This window comes from Schistocerca cancellata, chromosome 2 (genome assembly GCF_023864275.1).
Source record: "Schistocerca cancellata isolate TAMUIC-IGC-003103 chromosome 2, iqSchCanc2.1, whole genome shotgun sequence".
Classification (NCBI taxonomy): domain Eukaryota; kingdom Metazoa; phylum Arthropoda; class Insecta; order Orthoptera; family Acrididae; genus Schistocerca; species Schistocerca cancellata.
In genome coordinates, this window is record NC_064627.1 from 202968900 (window position 1) to 202989357 (window position 20458).

A 20458-nucleotide genomic window follows, 5' to 3' on the forward strand; every position below is an offset into this window, starting at 1 on the left:
CTTGACGCTGCATCACAGACAGGAGCACCTGCGATGGTGTACTCAACGACGAACCTGGGTGCACGAATGGCAAAACGTCATTTTTCCGGATGAATCCAGGTTCTGTTTACAGCATCATGATGGTCGCATCCGTGTTTGGCGACATCGCGATGGACGCACATTGGAAGCGTGTATTTGTCATCGCCATACTGGCGTATCACCCGGCGTGATGGTATGGGGTGCCATTGGTTACACGTCTCGGTCACCACTTGTTCGCATTGACGGCACTTTGAACAGTGGACGTTACATTTCAGATGTGTTACGACCCGTGGCTCTACCCCTTCATTCGATCCCTGCGAAATCCTACATTTCAGCAGGATAATGCACGACCGCATGTTGCAGGACCTGTACGGGCCTTTCTGGATACAGAAAATGTTCGACTGCTGCCCTGGCCAGCACATTCTGCAGATCTCTCACCAATTGAAAACGTCTAGTCAATGGTGGCCGAGCAAGTGGCTCGTCACAATACGCCATTCACTACTCTTGATGGACTGTGGTATCGTGTTGAAGCTGCATGGGCAGTTGTACCTGTACACGCCATCCAAGCTCTGTTTGACTCAATGCCCAGGCGTATCAAGGCCGTTATTACGGCCAGAGGTGGTTGTTCTGGGTACTGATTTCTCAGGATCTATGCACCCAAATTACGTATATATAATATATACATATATATAGTATAATATATTTGTCCAATGAATACCCGTTTATCATCTGCATTTCTTCTTGGTGTAGCAATTTTAATGGGCAGTAGTGTAATTTGTATCACATGTATTGCATTAACATAATATAATATTTGATATTAAAATTTTGTGTGAGTAGCTGGACTTTTGTGTTGCTCATTCTCTACCGTTTCTCAAGTAATAGTACGCTATAATGTATGATTTTGTGCTTTTGTTTCTCTAGGTACAAGGAAAACATGAGGACTTTGTCATCAATATTCCGCGAGCACAAGGCAGACTCTGTAGAGCGCGCAGTGTGGTGGCTGGAGTACGTGATACGTCACAAGGGGGCCCCGCACTTGCGCAGTGCAGCCCTCGATCTGCACTGGTGGCAGCGGCTACTGCTGGACGTCATCGCTTTCGTCCTTCTGGTGACCGCCATTGGAGCCTATCTGCTGTACCTGTCTACTCGGCGACTTGTCCAGTTCCTCTCTGAATTTAGAGTGAAATTCAAAACCGAGTAGATCTGCTGATGCACAGCTACTGAAAAGCGTATCTGTGATATACATCCAAGCTCGCTAAGACTTTTCTACACGTCAAACCTTCACGAGACATTTTCAGCAAAGAATAACGGGAAATTGTCGTCATCACAATTATGTTGACGCGTTGGGACACCTGGTAGGCTTTATTTTAAAATTACGCCTGTTTCTGGAACGTCACACACTGCATATGTCTGAAAGAGTTTAGTGTATAGCTTATTTTGGTAAACATATTCCACTGTAGCGTCAATGTTCATTCTGGAATTTTGGTACATATTCTTGATTGATTCTCATTGATCTCTAATGACCTCGATATCGACGAGACATTAAACCCTAACCTACCTTCCTTCCTTCGTTCTTTTCTCGTCACATGTTTGAACTATTTATTCTGATATACATTACTAACCATGTCTTGCAGTGGTAAGACACTAGACTGTAATTTGGAGGATGGTGGGTTTTAGTGATTTTCCTAAATCCTTTAAGACAATAGTTAATAGTTCCCTGAAGAGGCGTGACCAGTTTCCTTTACCAGTCTTCCCGTTTTTGAGCGTATACACTGTCTCTAAAGGAGTCATCGTCAGTGGATGTTATACCCTAACCTTACTGTAACATTACAGCATGAATCTCTGGTTCTTTTCCAAAAAAATTAGTTCTTGTGTGATCTCTCTCAAAGGAGCTCTTAACAATATTTTATTTCTGCTTGTTCTGTAATTAAAATTTGCATTTTAGCAGCCTTGTCTCTCCCCTGTGTGTCAGAGCTGGTATAGACATTGTTTTGTAGAATTTAATTTGTGTTTCTCCAACGCAGTACGTCAGCAGCATGCTACATACTAAATCAAAACGCGGTTCTCCTCAAATGAATGATTTCCTTCTACTTACAGTCTTCTGGAGAACGTTGCTGAATCTAAGTGGTGTCCTCTGATTATCATTCTCAGACCATTTTGTCAACGAATAAAGTGAATAATACTGGAGAGAGAGCGGAGTCTGATGTAGCGTGTTTGTTGATTTTTATCGTTTTATTAGCCTCATCAGTATTATTGTCTACTGAAATGGGATCTAATTCTACATATGTTTTATACCTTGAGTGATATAGCACGAAAAACTTTTGTCAGAAAGTGTTTCACACTGATTCTATTTTAAAACTCTATTGATCGCTTTTGTATAATCAAAAAAGCAATGTGCATTTTGAAATCATAATGCCAGCACTTCTCGATTATCTGTTGCTTACTAAATACAGAATAAAATTATGAGCAACCTTTGTAGAATCCGTTTAAGCCTTCGTCCAAGGTGACATCTGCACTTTTTATGATTCCTGTATTTTTATACAACTCTTACAATCAATTTATTCCTCTTCTTAACAAATGGCACGAATTTGACTGAAATCCAGTTTTTGAGGATTTTTTCTGATTCCAGAACATTCAAAAGATGTAACAGTCACTGTTGTAGCAATATACAGTTTAGCATGTTGTCCGGTCCAATTTTTCAATTTTTTGAGTGTGTCTCATACTTCTTCATATAAATCAGCTGTGTCTTTCTCCTCATTACTTCAGTGTCCCAATCTGTCGTGTGCATATTCCTGTCTACCATGTAGACTATGTTATATGTTACTTATAAATGAACTAAGTTTTACTGATGGGCATGACGGCATACTGTCCGCCTTGTTTCTTTCCTGTTTGTAATTTCTTTCATTTTAAAACGTTCCCTGGTAGAAGATTGTTGTAAACGTCTGTTTCCCTTCAGTGCCTTATTAATCTCTTCATTCAACCTTCCTGATTCCCATTGTTTTTAGTTATTGGACATTTGCCACAGTGTTTCATATGTTAATGTGCACATATTTTTCGTTAAGTGTGACAGAAGATATTCCATATTACTGTAGACAGTAAGTGCTGTATCACAATCTGACTGATATCACTTACAAACAGATTTTTAGGCGATTTTTTAATAAAGTGGTATTTGGTGTGAAACAACTTGGCAAAAATAATTTTCAGATGTAACATTAACAAATATTACATCAATATGACGGTTTTCTATATGACAATGAGGTTTAAATGTATCTGTATTTATTATTAGGAAATAAATACTATATTTCTCACAAGGTGTCGTTTTGCTCCTTTTTTTTTTTTTTTTTTTTGCTAAGCAGTTTTGTTTGGGGTGATGTGTTTGAGGCCTGGTAGTCAGGGGCGGGCAGGATTTGGTTACAATTGTGGACGGGGCTTGTAGTCAGTTACTATTGATTGCCGTTTATAGTTATACGCATTTATTTTAAACCAGTAATTCCAGATTCAATAATAAATAAAAAACCACACGCTAGTAATGAAGGAATGAACAACTGTGTAAAATAATAGTGTTTTCAGTACATAACATTTTAGAAAATCACCATAATATATAGATACAACAGATAATGTTCTAAAAACAAGCCACTGAAATCACGGCTGAAGGCCTTATACGCCAAGAATGGCAATAAATTAAGAATGTTTAAGAACTCGCTGCAATTTACAACTTACAAATATTAAAATATTACAGATAAGTAGCCACAAACACGGCAGAAGGCATCAAACGCCTGACATGACAGTAAATAAGATTTTAGGTTTACTGCTAAAAATGCCAATATCAAATTAGAATTTTAAGGCAAATTACCACAATTACGGCTGAAGGCCATACACGCCAGGAACGGCAATTACATTAAAAAAATTAGAAACGTGCTGCAAAACAGAAAATACAATAGCAAAGGTTAATTTTCAAAAAACAAGCAACTGATCACCAAACTGGTGAAATAGTGATGGTAAACCATGTAAGACAACCCTTACACTGCTATATTTATTTCAGAAGGCGACCAGAACTATTAACTAGGCATACATTACCTTTAATGTAGGCATTACAAGGTATTATAATAAATAACACAATAATATAACACAAGGACCAGTCACAGACGGTGCTCCAGGATTCGACCTCGGTTTGGATAATAAATTTATTATTAAAATCAGGAACTCCGTGAACCGGAGGACTGGCTAAAGCTGCCTTAATGTGCTCAAACGCGGCCTCTTGGGCACGTCCCAATTCAAAACGCACCCGTTTCCAAAGCAGTTCATTTAAAGGAGCCACCAACTGAGCAAAATCAGAGACAAAACGCCCAAAAAAATTCGCCATCCCCATGGACGTGGCAATCCCTCGCTGATCAGTGGGAGGCGGAAGGGCTCTCAAGGCCTTAGTCAGCTCCTGATCGATGTGAATACTCTCGCCTGATACTAGGTGACCTAAGAAGGATACCTGCTGCCTGGCTAATGTCACCTTATTGGGTTTAACAGTCAAATCAGCCCCCTGCAACCTACAAAAAACTTACTGGATATGTTCCAAATGCTCTTGAAACGAACGACTATAAATTACCAAATCGTACAGGTAATTGTAAACACAGACTAATTTCAAGTCTCCAGGAACATTATCCAGCAAACGAGTAAGGACGGCTATTCCAGCAGCCAAATCAAAGGGGACCCTATTAAATTCAGATTCCAATCAGCACAAAATGCAGTGACATGTTTACATTCTTCGGATAACGGAACCTGATAATAGGCTTGATTCATGTCGAGCACAGTAAACCAATTAGCCCTGGAAAACCAAGTAAAAGAGTTATGAAGATCAGGTAAAGGAACCGTTTCGAGGACAACCTTCTTATCTAGGCGACGGTAACCAATAACAGGCCGAAAGTGTCGCTCCTGAGACTTAGGGACGAGGAATACTGGGGAGGCATAAGCGGGTGTAGAAGGCCTAATAACTTCCTGTTCAAGCATTTTGGAGATCTTTCCCCTTAGTATCTTCATCTTAGGCGGTGAGAGACGATATGGGGACTGCCCGATGGGATAGTGATCAGACACACGAATATGGTAGTCAAGAGCATTAGCAACCCCAGTGTATCACAGAGAAGCTCTGGGAACCTCTGCAACAAACCCCCTAGTTCAGAGGCCTGCTGGGAAGAGAGATGGGTGAGATCAAACTCACTAACCTTAGCAGCAACAGCCAGCATTCCCGCATCTCGATGCACCTTTCGTTTAGTACACTCACAGAACCCAAATTTCTGACAAGAAGCGAACTTAAAGAAAAAGGTGTACCCCAAAAAATCCAAGACCAAACCAGTTTTACCGATAAAATCACATCCCTAAATCAAATCGACAGGCAGCTCCTTAACCAAGGCCAAAGAAAAGGGCCACGAGAAATCCCCAACCGAAATACTCCCTCGGACCCAACCATGCAGAGGCAACACCTGCCCGTTGGTAACCCAACATCTCTGCCCTGAAAAAGGGACCGGCCTAAGTCTCGCAAGATGACCAAATTCAAGAATTCATTCCAAGCTCAACACTGTAAAGCAGCTACCAGAATCCAAAAGCGCACAAATAGGTTCGTCACCTACTCGAGAACAAATATAAGGCAGAGGGGGTGATGATCAAGCAGCGACACGGGCACACCAGAGTTTAAAGGCTCGACCCCGTGGTTGCTGTCCAGCCGGGTGGCATCTACTGACTCTGGGTGTCAGCGGCTAGATACAAGTACGAACTAAATGCCCTGTTGGGCCGCACCTGAAACAACACCGCGATTCCCCTTTAGCAGACTCAGCTGATGTATGCAGTTTGGAGTTCCCCTCAGTGACGCCCAAGGGCTGAACCTTAACTTCAGGCTATCTATCGTCCGAGAGCGGCAACGCGGATATCGCTACAACGGCGGCACGTAGTTCTTGCCAAGTGGAGGGACGACCATGAAAAACAAAATGTGACTTATCCGCCGCTCGCATTCCCCTGAGGACAATTGAAACTAACTCCCGTTGTGGCAAGTCTGGCAAGTCGACTAACAAGTCCAAACAGGGCGTCTTAACCCTTTCCACGTATTGATTCAGCTCCTCCCTATCTTGCTGCATCTACCAAATATAGTGACACTCGAGCTGTTTTCGAACTCCTGCGGCCAATCTTTCGCTGATTACAAGCTCCCTCAACTGCTGCAATGAAATGCCTCTAGTTAATGGATACAAAATTACATGCATCAGCGTGTTGCTCAAAGGGAACCAACAATCACAAGAACCTTTCATTTTGCTGGAATCGATCTATTGCTAATTCTGTGATGTCTCGCAACAGATGCACCAGGGGATTCGGCAATTTTGCAAACGACCCGGCTAACCTCTCAGAGGACATAAGGGCGTTGTTCTCGGGCTCGATAGCGCACCGCCCGGAAGATAACAAATCCTGCCCTTCCGTCCACTTCACATCAAGCTCAAAACATGTAACCTTAAACTGCAATTTATTAACCAAGGATCCCAATACAGCGGTTGATTCCTTATCACGATACTCTGACCTTAATGCCCTTAAATCAGATATCCGGTTGGTTAAATGTATCAGCTGTGCCCGCACCCTGTCTAACTGACTGCCACTAGATTGAGTGCTCTCTAAAAAGCCGATTGTCCTCAAGACTCTTAACAGGTGTAAACAAAACCTCAGTGGTTGCCTTTGTCTCACCTACAACATCCGGCGTGACGTCAACCGGCGGAAGAACAGTAACGCGCAAGCGGGATGATAACTCCAGAACACTACCCTCTATAGGCTGGCGTCTTATCGCCAGCTCATAAGTGAGGCGGTCCTTTCTCAATAGGCCGATCACAGGGCACTGCCTGACCGCCTTTACAGAGTTGATCACCTAAAACAGAACACAATACCAAAGGCAGAAATCGTGCAACACTAAGAGAGTTTAACAAATGAAATTAACAGTAACAGAAATAGCGATATTACAATCGTAACCACGCTCTGCTACCATTTGAGTCCTGGTAGTCAGGGGGAGGCAGGATACGGTTACGATTGTGGACAAGACCGAAGTCAGCCACTATTGGTTGCCTTTTATAGTTATACACATTTATTTTAAACCAGTAATTCCAGACTCAACAATAAATAAAAAACCACACGCTAGTAACGAAGGAATGAACAACTGTGTAAAATAATAGTGTTTTCAGTACATAACAATTTAGAAAATCACCATAAAATATAGATACAACAGATAATGTTCTAAAAACAAGCCACTGTAATCACGGCTGAAGGCCTTATACGCCAAGAATGGCAATAAATTAAGAATGTTTAAGAACTCGCTGCAATTTACAACTTACAAATATTAAAATATTACAGGTAAGTAGCCACAAACACGGCAGAAGGCATCACACGCCTGACATGACAGTAAATAAGATTTTAGGTTTACTGCTAAAAATACCAATATCAAATTAGAATTTTAAGGCAAATTACCACAATTACGGCTGAAGGCCATACACGCCAGGAACGGCAATTACATTAAAAAAATTAGAAACATGCTGCAAAACAGAAAATACAATAGCAAAGGTTAATTTTCAAAAAACAAGCAACTGATCACCAAACGGGTGAAATAAAGTGATGGTAAACCATGTAAGACAAACCTTACACTGCTATATTTATTTCAGAAGGCGACCAGAACTATTAACTAGGCATACATTACCTTTAATGTAGGCATTACAAGGTATTATAATAAATAATACAATAATATAACACAAGGACCAGTCACAGACGGTGCTCCAGGAACCGACCTCTGAGAACAAACACTTTCGCAAGCGATGAGATAGGCAGCCAAGAGTTGCATTCACTTCACAAGATGGTAACTCAGACTAGTGTCAGTCCAACGAATGACTAATGATGACTTGCTGAAGCTACCTGACGTCCGACAAACCAAATACAACGATAGAACAATACACCAAAGCCGGAACCGGCGGTCTGCACTACGTACCCAGAATACAGTGTTTAGAGCGCTCGGAACGAGAAAGGAATCACTACCACCAGAGTAGAAAAATCACCAACAGGCCTACAATCAAGAAAGCTGTCAAAACGTACCGGAAAGCATCGGCAAGGTGAGGAAACGTACGCTGCCGTTACATACACCAACCCACGAGGCAGGTAACTGGGATGTTAGAGGCTACCAGGCAGGAAAAGTACCGCTGGTTGAACTTAACAAATTGTAACAAGCTGCCGGCCGGGGTGACCGAGCGGCTCTAGGCGCTACAGTCAGGAACCGCGAGACCGCTACGGTTACAGGTTCGAATCCTGCCTCAGGCATGGATGTGAGTGATGTCCTTAGGTTAGTTAGGTTTAAGTAGTTCTAAGTTCTAGGGGACTGATGACTTAGCCCCATAGTGCTCAGAGCCATTTTTTTGTAACAAACTGAACGCAGTGAACAGTAATATGAAGTCGAGGAAAGCTAATCAGATCCGCCTTCCCCAAACAGTCCACTCCCTGCTCTTCACCTTGGCTACACTACGAGCAAGAATACAACCCAAGTCACTGGAAAATCGTGAGATATCACACTGGTGGAGGCTTCTCTACTTGAATTCAAGTGCACTCATCTTAAAGCTTTCAGGATTCGGTTTACGACGAGGTCGTGCACCCTTGTGTCCACAGCCCTTCGATCCGGCAGTCTATGCGCGCCACCAGCGGCCCCGGCATGTTCTCGCACTGGGCGGACCAGGTTCCTCCTCAGTCCCCAACCGACTCCACACTCGCACGACCCAGAAGAACAACGACGTCGCCCCAAAGTAGGACAACAGTTACTACATATCGCTGCTGCGACTAGCAGACAGGCAACGCTTGTGAAATGGAGTGGCGCCAGTCAACACGAGAAGAAGAGACAACTGCAACCGTGCCAACTAAACAATACGGTCTGGCCTCCAACCGAGGGCGGGAAAATACACAGCACCAACGCGAGCTGCAGCTCAGTGTTTATTGCTCATTTCAGTAAATTTTGCCGGAAGATCTTTTGCTCTTATTGTATGATTTTTCGAGTATCTTGTCGCTTTTTTTATTTATTGAGGGTGACTAGCTTAGGACACCTGTGTCCATTTTCAAACCATCTATATCATGAATGTGACAATACAGGCAATAGCCTATGTATAAAAGCAGCCCTCGCAGTGATGAGCAAAACAAAACTGCAGTTTCTGTACATATTCTATCGCCTGTATCGTCACACTCATGATACAGATGGTCTGAAAATAGACACAGGTGTCCACAGCTAGTCTCATCAAGAAATAACGAAAGATGCTTCTCAATACAAATTGTAATGGAGCTACAACCATTGATTTCAATTATAAAACACGTTTCTGACCTATTTTTCGCCTGCAACATGCTGCAAGTTCATATGTAGCGCATACTTTGTTTTGAGACATAAAGTGACAGCCGTGCGGCTGGTACCCATTTTCACCTTCTGCCCAGAGATTTGATACCCCGCTACCGTTCGCCATTCACCGGCACCTTTGATTCGGGAGAAGCAGCAGCATCAGGGATCCCAGATGGCGCTGTAAGCTGCAGAGGTGCCAAAGCATTCGTGTCAGGTCCACCAACATCACGGCAGCCCAGAGCGATAGCCTGGAGCCTGTCAACCGAGGTCAACGCAGCTGCCAACCTGTTTACAGACAATGGCCAATTCCTCCTGCATCTGTACACAACACTTGCAGTACCTATCCATCTTTAATCAGTGTATAACTGCATCACAAATAAAGTAACACTAACCCAAGACGTCGCTGGTTGCAATCTACTTTCTGCTGCCACACAATATCTATCTTATGTTCCATCAGTAAATCACCTCACACAAAGGATACACTAAAATTTACGCAAAAAAATTCGAATTTTACGAACTACCTAGAAGAGAACGGTTTATTGACACATAGTCAATACGGATTTAGAAAACATCGTTCTTATGAAACAGAACTCTCTCTTTACTCACACGAAGTGTGGAGTGCTATCGACAAGGATTTCAAACCGATTCCATATTCTAGATTTCTAGATTTTCAGAAGACTTTTGACACCGTACCACAAGAGCTGTTTCTAATCAAATGGCATACTTTCGGAAACTGGAATCGTGGTTTCCTATCAGAGACGTCGCAGTATCTGACGGAAAGTCATCGAGTAAAACGGAAGTGATTCCTGGCGTTCCCCAAGATAGTGTTATAAGCCCTATGCTGTTCCTTATCTATACAAACGATTTAGGAGACAATCTGAGCAGCTATCCGGTCTTAGATTGTTTGGAGATGATACTGTCGTTTATTGTCTAGTAAAGTCATCAGCAGATGAAAACCAGTTGCAAAATTGTTATTTTGCTAGCAGGTCTCAGGGCTGTGGGAGAGTGAAAGGACCAAGCTCACAGAGGATCCCAACCACAAACTTTATTTACCAGCCATCGAAACAAGCAATACTGATAATAGCAGAAAACAGTCTTCATCTTGCGTTACGGCCTCTGTAGGACCACGGGAAGCCCCTTCGTGGGTTGCATTTTCCTCTTCTTCTCCCAGAACCTCTTCGTTCTTTCTGCTCTTCTCTCCCGCTCTTCTTCCGAGATCTTCAGTGTCCTTTTCTCCTGTCGCCTCCACAGTTGACATTCTATTCTATTCCTGTATTCTTCTCTGTCGTTGATCTCCAGCATATTGGTCGATGAATATTTTTTCCTCCAATTTTCCTTTCCTTCGACCTGGATCCCCAATTCCAACCATTCGTTCCGAAGTTCAACAACCCACTTGGTTCCTGTCTTTCCCCTTGTCCTCCCTGTTGTTTCTCACACTCTGTTCGTCATTCTGTCCATACTTATACTAATTACATACACAGCAAATCCTGCCCTTTTGAGTCTGATTTCCCCGGATATTGTTCTCATGTTCCGGTACAGTTCTTCCCTAGGTCTTCTCATCCATCTCTCTCCACCTCTTTTAGGACCTAGTATTTTTCTCAGTATTTTCCTCTCTTCTTTCTCTGCCCAGTTTTTTCCTAGTGTCATCGTCTCAGCAGTATGTAATACTGCATTCCTCAATGTTGCATTGTAGTGGCTTATCTTTGCCTCTGTGCATATATTCATTTTATTGTATATCTCTCTCGTCATACCTCATCTTCTTTATCCTCTCTGTTATTCCCTCCGTGCTTCTGTTCCTTCCTGTTATAAATTCTCCCAGGTATTTAAATTTTTCCACCATTTGCACAGTGCTTTCTGGTGTTTCCCAGTCTGCAGTGGGATTGAATGTCTTTGTCTTGTTATAGGCGACCCTCAGCCCACAACTTTCTCGCCACCTTACTTAAGTAGTCGAGTTGTGTCTTTGCGTCTTCTTCCGTCTCACTTACTATTGCTATGTCCTCTACAAAGGGTGGGCAGTCCACTTCAGCCCTGTTGTCCTTTTGCCCCCCCTCCCCCCCCCCCCCCCCCCCCCCCCGCCACATGAGTCTTTAGTATTCCAATTTCCTCATTATTGCAGAGAAACAATGATATTACAATTTACTTTTTATTCAAATAATACATAAAGTAAAAAATTCAGAAAATTCTTGCAAAGCAACAAGCATAACGTGTAAGAATACGTATTTTGATGTAATCCAATTGGCAGTGACTTCCTTCAATAAAACAAGGAATTTTTAAAAGGTGGAACTTGTGACAAAGCTTTATTCTTCTTTTAAGAAACAAGAAGGTTTGAGGAAAGACTTTACAGATATTCTACTTTTCCAATGCAAATACTTTAGACAAAACTATTTGACAGAGGACTAACAAGCCTGGCGGTTCCGGAAGGGTTTGAAATCTTTTGAATAATTTAAAACATCAAAAACAAGCTACAGTTTTAAAGCAGGAAAAAAAATCTTAAAGGTAGAATGCAAGCATCAATTCAGTACGGCTCAGTCTTAGCAGCATTCGGCAGTCGTAGACCCACTTAAGGCCTGACAATACAGAAAGCTGTCTGGCGGCGCAATTCACGCCGCTGCGGTCGGCAGCGTCTTTCAGCGGCGAGTTACGCCACACAAGAAGCTGTTCCCATAGAGCGGCTGACAGAGGTTCACGAGAAAAACGAATTTTCAGAAATTCTTTCTGTAAAAATATTATGCCTAAATGAAGCAAAACTAAATCAATTCTTGTGGTTTTTTTTGTATAATTTTCTTGCCCAATCGTCGTGGGAACGTCGAAATGGCAGATATTGGGCCAACCGACCGCAAAATTGAAAAGCAGCTACAATTGCTTAGTAGTGGAAAGGCTTCAGGACCAGATGAGATTCTATAAAGATTATGCGAAAGAACTTGCTCCCCATCTATCAGTAATTTATTGTAGATCGTTTGAGCAACGAAAGGTACCTAACGACTGGAAAAACGCGCAGGCCATTCTCGTTTTTAAGAAAGGCCGTAAGACAGATCCACACAATTGTAGACCTATATCGTTGACGTCAATCTGTTGTAGAATTATGGAACATGTTTTATGCTCAAGAATTAAGACGTTTTTGGAAAAAGAACAGCTCCTCTGTAAAAATCAACATGGATTCCACAAACAGAGACCCTGCGAAACTCAGTTAGCTCTGTTCCTCTACGAGATCCACAGCGCAGTGGACAACGGCGCTCAGGTTGATGCCATCTTCGTTGATTTCAGTAAGGCATTTGATACCGTCCCGCATTGTCGTTTAGTGAAAAAAACATGAGCTTCCGGAGTATCGGAGCAGACCTGCGATCGGATTCAAGACTTTCTTGCAGATAGAACTCAACACGTCGCTCTTAACGGAACAAAATCGACAGACGTATAGATAATATCCAGAGTACCACAGGGAAGTGTGATAGGACCGTTGCTGTTTACAATATATATAAATGATCCAGTAGAAAGCGTCGGATGCTGTTTAAGGCTATTCGCAGACGATGCAGTTGTCTGTATCAAAGCAGCAGCGCCAGAAGATAGTAAGAATATGCAGAACGACCTACAGACAATTGATGAATGGTGCACTCTGACAGTTGACCCTGAACGTATATAAATGTAACATATTGCGCATACACAGGAAAAGAAGTCCAGTACTACATAGCTACACTATTGATGACAAACAGCTGGAGACAGAGCTTGCCGTAAAATATCTAGGTGTGACTATTCAGAGGACCTTAAGTGGAATGACCATATGAAACAGATAGTGGGAAAAGCAGTCACAAGACCCAAATTCATCGGAAGAATCTTAAGGAAATGTAACTCACCCATGAAGGAAGTGGCTTATAAGGCGCTTTTTCGCCCGATTCTTGAGTATTGTTCATCTATCTGGGATCCCTGATCCCTGATACAGATCCAACGACGAGCGGCGCGTTTCGTCACGGAATCTCGTAGCTGGCGAGAGAACACTACAGATATGCTAAACAAACTTCACTGGCAGACGTTACAAGAGAGATGTTGTGCATCACGGAGATATTTACTACTGAAATTTCGGGACAGCGCTTTTCAGGAGGAGTCAGACAACATATTACTTCCCCCCCACATACATCTCAGGTATTGACCACGACGAGAAAATTCGAGAAATTAGAGCCAATACAGAGGCTTACCGATAATCATTCTTCTCACGCACTATTCACGAGTGGAACAGGGTTGGACGGATCAGACAGTGGTACCGAAAGTACCCTCTGCCACGCAACATTACATGGCTTGCGGAGTATGATGTAGATGTGAAAGAATTAAAAACCGCTTATATCGGTTTTGTGTGTTTTCTTCGCTAAAAATACTTCTCATTCGATTCTGAAGAAAGCAGTTGACAGGTTGAGCTGTACTGTAATTGATGCTTGCATTCTACCTTTAAGAATTGTTTTCCTGCTTCAACAGTGAAGCTTGTTTTTGATGTTTTAAATTATTCAAAAGATTTCAAACCCTTCCGGAACCGCCAGGTTTGTTAGTACTTTGTCAAATAGTTTTGTCTAAAGTGTTTGCACTGAACAAGTAGAATATCTGTAAACTCTTTCCTTAAACGTTCTTGTTTCTTAAAAGAAGAAGAAAGCTATATTTTACAACTAAGCTTTGTCACAAGTTCCACCTTTTAAAAATTCCTTCCTTTATTGAAGGAAGTCACTGCCAATATCTTATTGTTTTACATTTTAGTTTGGTGTCGAAGTGCCTATTTTGGCGATGTTGATCATAGTTACTGTGATACCCAGTTACGAAGTACTATTTAGCATAAATTTTGAAGGGTTTGCAGCGCAAAACGCTGTCGCTGACTACTTTACGTTTCGTTAGTTTTAGGTGATATGTTGCTGCGAACGAAATGTAGCTCATGCATCGAAATTGTTTTTAAAGTTGGAACGAAAGCCATATTTCAATACAGTATGGAAAAATTAGAAGTTTTACTTGTGCCGACTGGCGCCGCGCATGCTACCCGAGCGCTCCACGGACAGGACCTGTAGCCTGCGTCTCAGTCGTGAACATTTCGTGGAAATACACGCACATTTTTCAAATTATTGATCGTGAATTATTGTTGTACTTACTATTGGAAGAAAATGAAGAAGGCATTTAACTCCAACAGTTGCAAGTTTAAACATGTCCTACCTCTAAGACAAAGTTTCATAACAATTTAGTTTACGACACTCATCGATCGTCATTTATTAAACGAAGACAAAGTTATGTGTTTTCTTCAGGTTAAACAATTCCCAGTTTAACTACAAACATTAAAAAAAGGTTTTACTTCACCCCGGTTCCCAGAACTCCTGAAAATAGATGTTGACTGTGGGTATTGTATTGTATCACAGAGACACTCTATTTGACTGTTTAGAGATGTCACTAAACCCGTCCAAAGATGTAAACAACCATGCATGAGCAGCGCCTATTAGACGAAGGGGCTCTGACAGCCGATCAGTTCTAGTCATTCCACTTGTCTGTAGTTCCACCATGCCTAGACGGTCAATATCGCGGTTCGATCGCGTCCGCATTGTTACTTTGTGCCAGAAGGGCTCTCGACAAGGGAAGTGTCCAGGCGTCTCGGAGTGAACCAAAGCGATGTTCGAACAAAGAAGGAGATCCAGAGAGAAAGGAACTGTCGACGGCACGCCTCGCTCAGGCCGCCCAAGGGCTACTACTGCAGTGGGTGACTGCTACCTACGGAGGAACCCTGACTGCAATGCCATCATGTTGAATAATGATTTTCGTGCAGCCACAGGACGTCGTGTTACGACTCAAATTGTGTGCAATAGGCTGCATGAAGCGCAACTTCACTCCAGACGTCCATGGCGAGGTCCATCTATGCAACCACGACAATATGCAGCACGGTACAGATGGGTCCAACAACATGCCGAACTGAGCGCTCAGGATTGGCATCACGTTATCTTCACCGATGAGTGTCGCATATGCCTTCAACCAGACAATCGTCGGAGACGTGTTTAGAGGCAACCTGGTCAGGCTGAACGCCTTAGACACAGTGTCCAGCAACTGCAGCAAGGTGGAGGTTTGCTGCTGTTTTGGGGTGGCATTATGTGGGGCCGACGTACGTCGCTGGTGGTCATGGAAGGCGCCGTAACGGCTGTACGATATGTGAATGCCATCCTCCGACCGATAGTGCAACCATATCGGCAGCATATTGGCGACGCATTCGTCTTCATGGACGACAATTCGCGCCCCCATCGTGCACGTCTTCTGAATGAATTCCTTCAGGATAACGACATTGCTCGACTAGAGTGGCGGATGGTCTCCAGACATGAAACCTATCGAAGATGCGTGGGGTAGCTGGAAAAGAACTGTTTATGGACGACGTGACCCACTAACTTCTGTGAGGAATCTACGCCGAATCGCCGTTGAGGAGTGCGCAATATGGACCAACGGTGCCTTGATGAACTTGTGGATAGTATGCTATGACGAATACAGGTATACAATGCAAGAGGACGTGCTACTGGGTATTAGAGGTACCAATGTGTACAGCAGTCTGGACCACCACCTCTGAAGGTCTCACTGTATGGTGGAACAGGCTATACGTGGTTCTCATGAGCAATAAAAAGGGCGGGAATGATGTTTATGATGATCTCTATTCCAATTTTATGTACAGGTTCCGGAACCCTCGGAACCGAGATGATGCAAAACCTTTTTGACGTGTGTATTAGAAATGGTCCGTTTTTCGCCCTCTGTGAGGCCAACCTATATTTTGCATGCAATATTTTAGATATTGACGTACAGCCTCGCAAACAGCCAATAAGCCCGAAGTTCTTAAAGCAAATTGCAATACTTTAAAGAACATAGGAGAATTTCATTGCAACTTTTGCCGTCAAATGAGTTGAGGAGGAGGCTTATTGAAATACTCTAGCAGTTCTCAAAGCAATAAAAGCACAGCTGATTATACGATTAAGATGAAATCACATCTCTTAAATAAGAACTAAAACGGCATTGCATAATTTGAGTTGCTTGCGCACACAGTAGAGTAGAGGTAACTAATACACAATCTAGTACTACAAGAGTAACCGTTACCAGTAATGTGACTGTCTCACACTCAAGACTACACACGCTGCTACTCAATATACCATAATTGAAACAACATAACAGACTTTACCACAGTCGCGCTCTCAGAACTTTCCAGGCATTTGGCTTTAAATAAACAGGTATTATTCCAGGAGAATTTCCCGGGCGCAACGTCTATACAGTATGAACAAATTGCACAGCTTTCAAACGTTGGACCCAGTACATTACGCAATAGACACAGGTAGTATTTGTAAACAAAACGGCACCTACAGGGCGAGGAAGTACCACACACAAAACGCGACAGCACATTTGAGATACCGGAGCTCAATGCGAAAATCGTAAAGTGCTACTCACCACTTAATAGTTCTTATACGATCCTGGATGGGAAAACAGCTTGCCCACGACAATTAACATAGCTGAATGTGGCAGCGGCAGTCGGTTGTATTCAGGCCTCGGCATGGTTACACTGTCCTCCAGACGCAGCAAGGTCCCAGTTCCGCTATTAGCGTGAAGTGTGACGCCACGTCGTCCACTCACGAGAGCTGCTTCCGTACTCGGCCAAAATAAACTCTGGCCGCATACAGCTCACCACCGACCACGGTACGACGACGACTGACAGCGTCGCTGCTCTCTCTCGGTAACCGGCGTAAATTCCACTGCGTGTCGCTGCTGCTCGACTGCCCTTTGAATCTTTTTTTTCTGGCTGGTTGAAATACAGCTTCACCGTTGGCTCACGGTCTGACTGTCTTGGTGGATAGTAAAACTGTTCCATTCGACAATGATGTAATTCCAAAGACATCACTGGAGCGCACATTGGAGGTGTGGCAGTGGTACTTGAACTTCCATACCACCCTGTGATGGCGAAAGTTCAGATTGCATGCAAGAGGTAGCACGCCATGTCTCCACCTCGCATTCCGCATCCACCTTCTGTCCCCCACGCGCATCCTCTACGACCTCATCGCCTTCCCCCACCTTCTCCTTTTCCTTGAACACATCCGCACCCTATATTTGTCCGCTGCCTCGATCCCCCTCACCCCCTGGTTTCTCCCTTCCTCTTCACGCCCAGCCTGTTGCCGCGCCTTTACCGTTGTGTCCCACACACTCTACATCTCCACACCCTCCGTCTACTTTCCCAACGCAACTTCCAGGATCTAACCCTCCCGGATGATGAGCTTCGCCCTGACATCTATTCTTCCTACCAACTCTAACCCCACCTTCCCCCTGCCTCCCCCTTCCTTCTCCTGAGTGGCTTTCCCCTCCTATACCCCCTCCCACTCCTGTGCTCCCCTTCAGTGTCTCTGCACTCCCTCCTGCCTTGTCTTCCCTCTTCATCTCCCACCCCACCTGTCTCTTGCCTCTTGGTGCACCAGCTGACACCCCTATTCTTTTCATCCTGCCCCTCACCTACTGCACCTGATCTCCCCTCCTTTTCCATCCTCTCAGGCCTCTCCCTCGGCAGGTCTACCTGACAGTTTATTCTTCATAGTGTGTGCTCCAAGTGGGTTTAAAGTGTGTTGTTCTGGAGTGTTTTTAATACTGTGGCCAACTTTTAACCTGTGTGTGTGACTTCAGTGTCCATTTTGCGTTCTACGAATAGCCAACTGTGTTTTTTAACTTTATGTGGACTTTTTTAATTGTCTCCCCATGAACGTCTCCATGTCAGTGTATTTTTCCCTCCATTATCAGCCCTTACTCTGTTTTTATGTTCCCATTTTTTTCGCCTTTATATGTAAGATTTTCTTCTTCTATTAGCTGTCATGGCACTCAGCTGAAGAGCAGCGGATTGTGCCACTGACAGCTCACCCCTGCCCATATGGGGCAGGGGAATGAATCACAATAAAGAAAAAAAAAGCCCATGTAGGAAAGAGAGGGCAACCATCTGGTACAGCTGGAGCTTGGTGTCGAGGTTCAGTTCTCTGCTGGTGAACATTGGGTGCGCTTTTATCAGCTCGTGTCCTGTTTGGGTTATGTATTCAGCACGGCGATGGAAGACCAGTTTTTTATCCGTCCAGACCCCTAAATATTTGGTATCAGGGGACCATGGGACCTGGACACCCGCAACAGTGATGTTGCAGCAGAGGATGGGGCGCCGTTAAGTGAAGTAGACTGCCGTAGTTTTGGCGGCATTGAGTTCAATATTATTTGAACAACACAAGATCACTGTTGCGTACACCAGCCTCTGGAGGCGAGCAATGAGCTGGTCTGTGTTGCGGCCGGTGGTATAGAGCGTCGCATGATTGGCGTATTGCGCCAGGTGGCAGTGTGGAAGGACTGGCATATCGTTAACATAAATGTTAAAAAGGATGAGAGACAACACAGAGCCACGAGGTGTGTTGTGAGGCGACAGACTTTGAGAGGCGGATCTGAAGACCGCAGTTTCTGTGGTAAAAATCGCGGCAAAGTGGCAGTCTAGAATCTGGCGTGTTTACATCTAAGATGGGTGTATGTCAGCCGTCTTGACAGCAGCAGAATCGTCCTAGTTTCGGCACTGACCGACAGATGGCAGTACTTTAAAATGAGTACGGTCAGTTTGGGGTCCAGTCACGTGACGGGGAATCTCAACGGCCAGCACGCTGGCTCATGGCGGGCTTTCTCCAGGACGCTTTTAGCATAGAGCTAAAGTGAATGTATGATGTAGAGATAAATAAAAACTGATCCCAATGTGGCACAAAGGAGCTTATAGGCTCATTTTAAAGCAGAAAATTAGCCGGTAGTGCTCTTATACACGTGCCTCCAGTCACCCTGGTGGTTTTTGAATTATAATAAGTTGAATATTTTAATAACTAAGTAAGATTGTAAATTGGACATCTTGGAGACGCTTTGACAAAATTTTACCAACGAGGTGTCAAATGAAAGGTCTGAATGAGTAGTATTAAGATATCTATGTAACTTTTTTCTACATGTTTTAAAAATTCAAATGAGGAGCCAGAATGCTGTTTTAGTGATTAAAAATGGATCATTTTGATAAATAAAAAATAGGAACTATAAAGATAGCGGCAGTACTGAAAAGTTAACATAAGGATATAGGTAATACAATAATAATATCAGTTATTTATGAATTGAAAGTATTTTAAATAATGAAAAGTTCTATGTGAAGAACACATAAATTTTAATAATGTGAGAATAAGATTATGTACAGAAATTCTGATGATGATCTGAATTCAGCAGAAAGTTTCCATCTGAATAGAAGTGTTACACGCATTTTATTGCATCTATAAAGTGTAAAAGTAAATTTTATGTGCAAACAAACTTGATTTGACTTCAGAGTTTTGAAACCAAGGGCTTTTAAGGGCGGCCATTTTCTGTGGTAGAGGGCAGTCATTCAGTTGAGTTGAAAAGGGTAGCACGTGTGACTGGCAAAAGTCCGTGCACGAATTGGACTTAGAATATTTTCGGACCGCGAAGTCTCGTGGAACTTGTGATTTTCAGCAGTTGGGTGCAACTGGACTTTGAAGAATTCTCTGTGATGCGTTTGTGAGAGTTGTGAAAATTTCGTGCACGAGTTGAACTTCAAATATTTTTGTAACTCGAAGTCGTGTCGAACTTTAACTCTGAACAACCGCTGTGGGACATATTGATTTCAGCTTGCGGTTGGACTTCGGATGGTGTTTGGTTTATTATTACTATTTTTTTTCGAGAAGTATTCTCCGCTTGGAACTATGTTCATCTTGGGGTTTCAGCTATTTTAAAAGAAACATTATGTGAATAACTGCTGAATGATTGTGATTAATATTTGAGTGGCGCTGTTAAACTCACTCGGTAAATATCTGAGGTCAAATCAAGAACACTTAACAGTATTTCAGTCAAATCTGTCCTGAACAAGATAAAATAAACCCCAGTTACTTAAAAGTGTGCTGTGTTCATTAAAAATTATTCCTGCCTGCTAACATTTGTTGTATAAACTTGACATTAATTTAAAATTACGGGTGACAGTGCAGCGGATGTGGTTGGCACCCCTCAGGCCTAACGTAGCCAATTTAGTTAATAAGTCCAACC

General features: G+C 43.1%; 1 protein-coding gene across 1 annotated transcript in view; it reads left to right on the plus strand.

Annotated features, from left to right (window-relative positions):
• Positions 1-3285, plus strand: part of LOC126161526 (UDP-glucosyltransferase 2-like) — a 39040-nt gene extending 35755 nt beyond the window's left edge. Inside the window, exon 7 of the mRNA XM_049917446.1 lies at positions 940-3285. Within this exon, the coding sequence (XP_049773403.1) occupies positions 940-1219 (280 nt within the window). The 3' untranslated portion in view covers positions 1220-3285. The remainder of the gene's footprint in view (positions 1-939) is intronic.
• The last annotated feature ends 17173 nt before the right edge of the window (positions 3286-20458 follow it).